Source organism: Miniopterus natalensis, chromosome 9, assembly GCF_054644295.1.
Source record: "Miniopterus natalensis isolate mMinNat1 chromosome 9, mMinNat1.hap1, whole genome shotgun sequence".
Classification (NCBI taxonomy): Eukaryota; Metazoa; Chordata; class Mammalia; order Chiroptera; family Miniopteridae; genus Miniopterus; species Miniopterus natalensis.
The window spans coordinates 18,699,279-18,707,521 of NC_142089.1; the positions used below are offsets into that span (position 1 = coordinate 18,699,279).

At 53.5% G+C, this 8,243-nt stretch overlaps 1 protein-coding gene and 1 long non-coding RNA gene across 2 annotated transcripts; one reads left to right on the forward strand and one right to left on the reverse strand.

The window, feature by feature from the left end:
* Positions 1-839: 839 nt before the first annotated feature.
* LOC107542441 (uncharacterized) lies at positions 840-4,036 on the reverse strand. The gene is made up of 3 exons (XR_001603713.2): positions 3,975-4,036; positions 2,880-3,000; positions 840-911 (listed from the first exon to the last, which is right to left on the reverse strand). It is a non-coding gene; the product is annotated as an uncharacterized LOC107542441 (long non-coding RNA).
* An 872-nt stretch (positions 4,037-4,908) lies between these two features.
* Positions 4,909-7,625, forward strand: LOC107542447 (toll-like receptor 12). Its single transcript, XM_016219764.2, is given in 2 exon segments — positions 4,909-6,217; positions 6,220-7,625. Coding segments are annotated over 2 exon segments (2,715 nt in total).
* Positions 7,626-8,243: the final 618 nt, after the last annotated feature.

Consider the following 8,243-nt stretch of genomic DNA (forward strand, 5'->3'; position numbering starts at 1 on the left):
ATGTAACAGCTGCTACCCTGAGCAAGAGAACATTTTGCTTCTCCCCAGGACTGTGGAGAAACCCATTCACCCCCCAAGCAGAGCATCCCAGCAAGGTCGCAACAGAGCCGGGAACCATATGGAAAGGGATTTCTCAGAAGTCCCCAAGGAAGGAAGATGCTGGCTTCTCCTTCCCTCCCAGCTCCCTCAGTGGCTCCCTGATGGGGGTGGGGAAGGAGCATCAAAGCCAGCAGGGAAGCGGGGACCTGGAGCAGAGGTGGCGGGTGGAGGGTGGTGGGAGTGGGTGGGGGGGAGTGCGCGTGACTAGAGCAGGGAGGGGTGGGTCTTGTGCATCCGCCACGTTGGCCTGGCCACAGTCAGCCTTGAGGACGTAGAAGCGGAGACGGTTCCGCACAGAGGGGAAAGTTGAAGCACTGGTGGGAGACACGAGTGACAGGCTGGTCCTTGACTGCTCTGCTCCCAGGTGTCAGTCCTTCCCCAGGCCCAACTGACGCAGGGGTCCAGGAGACCCCCCGCCTCCACGTTCTCCCAACAGATTGTGCCTGGGGGAGTCTGAGTTGATTTCTGTTCCTCATCATAAAAAGAACCTCAACAAAGGCCACAGAGAAGCCCAGGCCACTGTTGGCGGGGGCCCCTTTCACTTCCCCAGAGGGGCTGCTGCTGCTGCAGGGCTGCGGGGAACTCTGCCCGCCGCCCCTGGCTGGACCCCCATTTATTCTGTGCCTCAGTGAAACCCCAAAGCCACAGAGGCAATAACAAGAAAGAAACAGTCAAGCCTCAGCTGCCCCCTGGAAGCCCAAATGGGGAAGTAACAGGACATTCTCACCTTTCACAGAGGAAGAACCTTTCACAGAGGAAGAAACTAGCGACTTCGGGGACCCACTGAGCTTCCTTGGGCCACAGTTCTTCATCTGGAGAGCGTGTGTGGTGAGGGGGACACACAAAAACTGGGTCATTACAGTGAAGAGAGCATATGTCTAACACATAGCCTGTTCTCAAATGTTAGTTTTATCATGAGAAGAAATTCTGGGTAGCCAAAAAAGGGATTCTGGGGAATAAAACATTTCTGGGCTTACACTGTTTAAAGCACTTCTCAGAATGCCTGGTACATACGAAGGTGTAAGAAATGGGAGTTGTATGAAAAATGTTTAATGCTGGGACATCTAGAAATGAGACAAACTCAGGCAATCAAAACCATTGCTTTTGTTGGTGGTGGGGCTGTGGGTCAAATGCTTCTGCTTTTTACTGAGAATTCTAGCGCTGTACCCAAATACCGTTGTGCAATGAAATCACTGATACCTTGTTTGATTAAAGATTATTATTTGCTGACCAGTTAACAACTCACAGAGAAGGTGATCACTGGGTTTGGGGGGGGAAAGGGGGTGGTGGAAACAGGGGATCATGAGAAAGTGTGGGGAGCATGGAGGCAGGAGAGATGGGTGCATAGAGAAAGAAAGAAGAAAGCCCCCCCAGAAAGTGGCCCCCTGACCAGAGCAAAGGCATCTATTTTATTTCATTTGTTCCTTTATTTATTTGCAAAACTGGTTCCTCAGTTATTTTCTTCCCAGAGCACTTCTCTGGGCAGACCTGGCCAGACCACAACATGAGAATTGTTCTGACTTCAGTTCCTTCCATAGGCTCCTCACATCACAGCCCAGGGAGGGGATGGTGAGACCTCTGTCTCCTGAATGTGTGTGGGGTGCAGTGGGCCAGAAGGATGCCAGGAGGGGTTCCCTGGGATCTAAGAGCTTCTGTGTACTTCCTATGGTCGGAAGTGGAGGCTGCTTGTTGCCACCAATGCTCCACCCCCACTGGGCCTGACTATGATCCTGGGTTCCGATCCCAGCTTTGCCATCTGCCCTCTGCTTGGCTCAGGAAAGACGCTTTCCTCTCTCTGGGTCTCAGTTTCCCCGATCTGAAAGGGAAGGTGTTGGATTAGATAAACTCAGAGGGCCTTTCTAGCTCGGGCAGTCTATAAGTCTCTGAGGTCCCTGAACGACTGGGGAAAGGAAAGAGACAGGGGCAGGAACCCCAGGGTTTCCTAATTCCCCCCACTTGGGGAATTGGGGTAAAGCAAACTAACCTCTTGGTTACCAAAATGAAGGGAAACTGAGGCAGTCCCATTCCAGTGTCTTCTTCCTTTCTACCTGACTGCAAATTCCACTTTTCTCACTTTTAAATAAGTAAAAGCCAGGTGGACAGTCACCATAAAGGTAAAGTCTCTAGTTTTGCATTCTTTGCTTAGATGCTCTGGATTATGTCCTAGGCAATGACACAATCGAACACGGACTGAGGAGTCCTACTGTGCTATAATGGTCTGTTATGTATCCCTCTCCCATGAGACCCAGAGCCCTCCAAGGGCAGAGACTCAGTCACATTTAGCTGGGAAACACGAATAAATGTTAGAGGGTCGAGGGGGCTCCTTTTCATCCTGACTGTGAACCAATTGATACATTTGCCAAAGAATAAACTTTCATCTTTACTTCTGCAGAGCTTACATGTCTTAGAGACCTTGGCTTAGAGCTTCAGATGGGCTTCCAAAAAGTGAACCCAAATTAGCTTTGTGCATCCAGTTGCAGACAGTGCAGAAAACATGCAAAAATTTCCCCATGTGAGGTCTGTTCTTACAAAACTGGGTGCATGAAGCAGATCAAAATGTGTGCTCCCAGAGGGAAAGGAAAGAGGAAGGCACAGACCTCCACACCGCATGTTCCTTCCTAGACTCATAAATAATGCAAGTTCTACTTCTTCCCCGAGGAGGCTTGAAGGGGTGAAGACAAGTCCAGAGGTTATAAAAATGGAGGTTCCTTAACACAGAAAAAGATATCACGGCTGTGCAAGACGCATTCTCCCCTGACTGCAGAATTCTAGGCACTTACCAAGCACTCAGTGAGCTTCATTCAGAGAAGTGGATATATATCATCTTTTTGTCTGTCCAGCATCTGAGCCTTTGCCTGTGTTTCCTTCACCCACCAACAGGGAGGTAGAGTCTGCTTCTCCCTACAGGGGATAAAATAACCGAGAGGCTTACATTCTAAACCCTCCTTGAACTACAGTGTAGACCCATGGACTAGTATTTACCAACCGGATAACTCTGGCTTTGAATCATAACACAGTGACATATGTAAAAAGCAGGGACCAAGCAGAGTCCATTTGAGGTAATGGGGTCATGGGGGCCGCAGCTCCAGCATCTAATTTCTGGGGGACTGGCAGTGCAGGGTGGCCCCGACAGCAGCAGAGGTGGTGTTCCCTAACTGGACCAGTTCTGCAGCATGATTTGGGGTGTTACTCTTTGACCGTGTGTTCCGGTTCTATGGCTCTGGTTCTCAAGCCCCCTTGAAGAGTCTGTGAGCTACATAAAATTCTCATTGTAAGTTCCTTGTCTGCTCTGATCAGCCTGAGCCAGTTTCTGTTGCAAAAAATTAGACCCTGGGGAGGAATCTAAGGATTGGTTATTTGGGCTGGTTGGGACCCAGGGCAGTGAACATTCAGTTTTAAGCAATGGGACTCTGACAGACAGACAGACAATGGTTAAACAGTCAATCGAATAAAAACTTCTAGTCACCTGGAATGAGGTGCCCACTGAAAGCAAAGCTCTAAGAAGCTGAGCGGCCATGTGACAGACAGTAAAATGGGCACAGAGACTTCGAGCTCATACCCTAATTACTTGGCTCAAGTGTCCACCTAAAAGCTAAGGACCTTTTATGACTGTGGTCGAAGAATCTTGAATTTCTTGCAGAGGCAGGAACAAAGGCAAGAGGTAGGTACTGGAGCCCAGGGCCCAAGGTCAAGCAGTGGAAGCCAGAACTACGGCAGGCTTGCCCTGTAGGAGCTGGGGCCATGGAGGAGCTGCAGCTGCCGTTGGAGGTGCTGCCAAAGCCGAGAGGGGGGAGAAGGCATGTCCTGGCTTCTCCTTTCTCCTGCCCTCAGCTTCACACAGAGGCAGAAAATATAACTTGCAGGCATCAGCTTACCTGCGATCGGGAGCAGAGGAAGAGGAAGGAGAGAAATGGATCTGAGAACCAGGCCCAGAACTGGTACAAATGGAAAACCTTCTTCCTCGGAGTCTAGAGATAGAAAACGGTCGTCCGATTCCAGTATACCTAGAGGGCGATTACAAAGTCGAACTCAAGAGGAGAGGCGAATACGGGTACCGCTTTGCTCATTTATATGGCAAAATCTAAAACACACACGGGGAACTCGCCCCTGACGGTGCTGGACCAAGGAGAGAGAAACACGCTTTCAGACTGTACCGAACATACTGGGGCAGCAGCTATTGGTGGGTCGCCTTGAGAATTTCAACACTTGCTTTTAAGCCCATGCTTCGGGCTAGTTTAAGCCTGTACTGAAGTGTGACTCGACGGGGTTCTCTGCTGTACACCCCGTGTGATCTGTGTCACAACGGCAACCGTCTCCCGCTTGGGTGTCCGCGGCTCGCTGGGACCGCGGAGGGCAGCCGGGCCCCTCGCCCCTCCAAGCTGGGGCTTAGCGGATGCCTGCGGGCGAGAGCCAGGCCCAGAGAGGTGAGGTGCACGGCTCAGGACAATGGCAGAGAGGGATCCTGGACTTTTGGCCCCAAACCTAGTGCTCAGAAATACTTGTTTCCTCACAACAGAGAAGTGAGACCTGGGTCCTTCCTTCCACAGGAGTACTTCTGCCTTTCCCTGACCCTTGGGTCCTGCACTCTAAGCATCTCCTAGCCTGGTCCCACCCGCCCAGCAGCCCTACAGTCTGGAAGCACTGACGCTCCTGGGTACCCTGGGGGCTGTGGATCCTGTCAGTGCTGTGAGTATTGTGTATGTGTGTGAATGGGGAGGAAGGGGTCTGGGTTCCTCTCTGGAAAAGGGAGGGGAGCAGAGAGACTGAGGCTCTCATTTTGCTTGTCTATAGACCAGACGTGGTGCTGAGATGGGAAGACATTTGCTGCTGTCTGGTCTGCTCCTGTCTCTTCCTCTGACCGTGGGCTGGACCATTTCCAACTGCTTAGTGACAGAAGGCTCCAGGCTGCATCTGGTCTCCCATTTCTTCCTATGTGGCTTCAACACCAGCCTGCTGCAGCTCCTTACAGAATGCACCGGGGTGACCAACTTGACACGGGCCTTAGATGTTGTGCCACAGAGTGTGGAGGGGCTCTGTCTCACTGGTTCCATTTCAGTTCTGCCCACCGATGCCTTCTCCCACTTCCCTGGCCTCAAGGCCTTGGGGCTGAAACTGTGTCTCACCCATATCCTTCCAGGAGTCTTCAGGGGCTTAGGACAGCTGCAGCAACTGTCTTTCACACAAGGCCCTTCAGATGACCTCTTCCTACCCCCTGATGCCTTTGGCAGCCTGACCTCCCTCCAGTACCTAGCTTTCTGGGGCATTTGCCTAGATGGGAACTCAGGTGTCCGGTTGCCTCCCAGTCTACGGCTGCTCAGAATCAATTGGAGTTGCCTTCAGAATGTGGGGAAGCTGGCTGACATCTTCCCAGACCTGGTGCTTGGTTCCTCCTCTGGCAATGCTTGGACTCTGGACCTGCTGGACTTGTCATTAAACAGGCAGCTGAAGATGGTCAGTCCTGGAGCCCTCCAGGGCCTCCAACTGGGGACTCTGAAACTGCACCACACAAAGATGAAGGCAGCTGCACTGATGGGACTGGGCCTGCAGGGGCTGGATGCCCTGTCTGTGATGCACACTGACATGGCCGAGCTGCCCGCTGGGACAGTTGCCCACTTTGAGCTGCAAGAGCTGAATTTGGGATGGACACGGATAAGGCACATAGCTCTGGAGGCCCTGGCTTCCTGCCGAAGCCTAAAGAACTTGCGTCTTTCGAATAGTGGCCTGACGGACCTGCCACCAGGTTTCCTGGCTGCCCTGCCCCGGCTTCAGAGACTGAACCTGGCTGCCAACCAACTGAGCAGTGCCATGCTGTGCATGAATGGGACAGGGGCTGTGCCAGGACTGCGTTTCCTGGATCTGTCCAGAAATGGGCTGCAGAGCCTGCCCCCAGCCACCTTCTCCTGTTTGCCCCACCTGCGGGAGCTGCTACTTAATGGAAACCAGCTGGTTTGGCTGGAGGGCCAGGTATTCCAGGGCTTAAGGAGGCTGGAGATGTTGAACTTGGGTAACAATCCACTGGTGGCCCTGGGCGAGGGCTGGTGGGTTCCTCTGCCTGCACTGACCACCCTAAACCTGCTGAATACCCGCATTGTGCTGAGCTCAGCCTGGGACTTCTGGGGCCAGAGAGTCTGCAGGACCTGAGGCTGCAGTTCCCCACTGGCCCTTCTGGGGTAGCTCTGTCCCTGCCCATGAGGCTGACTAGCTTGGAGCTTCAAGCAGTGCCAGGCAGGAAGCTTTGGAAGCTGGCTTCTCCTCTCTTTCCAGTCTTGCAGACCCTGACTCTAAATGGCTGGGGGCTGCAGCTAGAGACCCAGAATGTCACCAAGATCTTCCCTGCCCTTCACCAACTCTCCTTGCTTGGTAATAGCTTGGAGGCCCTCTGCTCCCAGGACACCTCCAGCTTCTTCCTCTGGCAGCTCCCCAGGCTCCAGTATCTGAGGGTGGAGGGGGATGGGCGCAGCCCCAGGCCATGCTGCATCACTGGGCTGCCCAACCTACAGGAGCTGAAGCTGCAGAAACTGCAGTCCCGAGCGCGGCCCCGCCCAGTGAGGCTCGAGGAGCTGGTGGGTGAGCTGCCCAGGCTCCAGGTGCTGCATCTGGTCCAAACAGGGTTGGAGACACTATCTGCTGTTGCTTTCCAGGGCCTGGGAAGTCTCCAGATCTTAATGCTAGACAGGGAAGCAGGCCTCGTGCTGGATGGCAGTCTCCAGGACCACAGTCCACAGATGCCACAGTACATGTACGTTCTGAGTTCGTCCTTGGCCTGCCAGTGTGCCAATGCCTGGGTGGGGCCCTGGCTCGAGCAGTCCCCCAGAACATACGTGCATATAGAACGACACCAGCTGTGCCAGCCGGAAGCTGGGGGCCACCGCAGGAATCCCCTCTTCCCCTTTCTCTGGAGTCACTGCCCCAACACTTTGGGGTTAGAACTCTTTTTGGGCAGCTCTGCCCTGCTGTTTCTGCTGATCTCTTTGCCCCTCCTACAAGAAGCCAGGAACTCCTGGATCCTCTATCTCCAGGCCTTGTTCAGGGCTTGGCTTCAAGATCTGAGGGGTCGGAAGGGTGAGGGCAAGAGGTTCCTCTATGACGTCTTTGTGTCCCACTGTAGGCAAGACCAGGCCTGGGTGTTGCAGGAGCTGCTGCCTACTTTGGAGGGCAGCCAGGGGCTGCGCCTCTGCCTCCCTGAGCGGGATTTTGAGCCAGGCAAGGATGTGGCTGATAATGTGGCAGACAGCATGGCCAGCAGCCGGGTCATGCTCTGTGTGCTGAGTCGCAGGGCTCTGCGTACCCCACGCTGCCGCCTGGAGCTCCACCTGGCCACCTCCCTCCTGCTGGCCGCTCCCTGCCCCCCAAAGCTACTGCTGGTCTTCCTGGAGCCTGTCTCCCGCCACCAGCTGCCCCGCTACCATAGACTGGCCTGGCTGCTCCGCAGAGGAGACTATTGTGTGTGGCCAAAGGAAGATGAAAGAAAGGACGACTTCTGGGCTCAGTTGGGGAGAAGGCTGGGGCAAGCTGGGTTGGGCTAGAGTGAGTACAAGTATGCTGGAGGGTGGGGATAGGATAGGAAAGGAAAGCCAGCCTGGCAGGGAGACAGTGGGTATGTGTTAGTGAGACGGAACTGAACTTCTGGGAGGTGGGGGTGCTGTGTGTATAGGGAGGATGGATCGACTGGTGGCTTTGGGAACATAGGCTTTGGGGAGGCTCTGGAGGCTGAGTGAGAAAAGTTGGGGGATGGCAGGTGGCCATGAGGTATGTGATGTGACTCAAGATGTCCATCCAGATCCTCGGTAAATTGACTAGCTACATGAAATGATTGGCTTAGTTGAATTTTTTGTTTTTTGATGGAAACCCACATGAGAATGAGGGTGAGGGGGTTGGGGTCATGGAACCTGTAGCCTGGAGGAAATAAAGTGGGAGAGTGTGGGAAAGAAAGGCTCTGAGTACCCCTAAGCTATGGAATGCGGTGCAGGCCAAGTTCAACCAGATCTTCGAGGGGCAGAGCAACCCCTTCTGCCATATGGGTTATAGAGGAATTGGCAGGTGAGGACCAAAAAGCTGGGATGCTGCCCAGGAGGCAGCAGACTATTGCCTATTCCCTTAATGAAAACATGAAGGCACAGTCATATCTGTCACCTTGTTTGAAC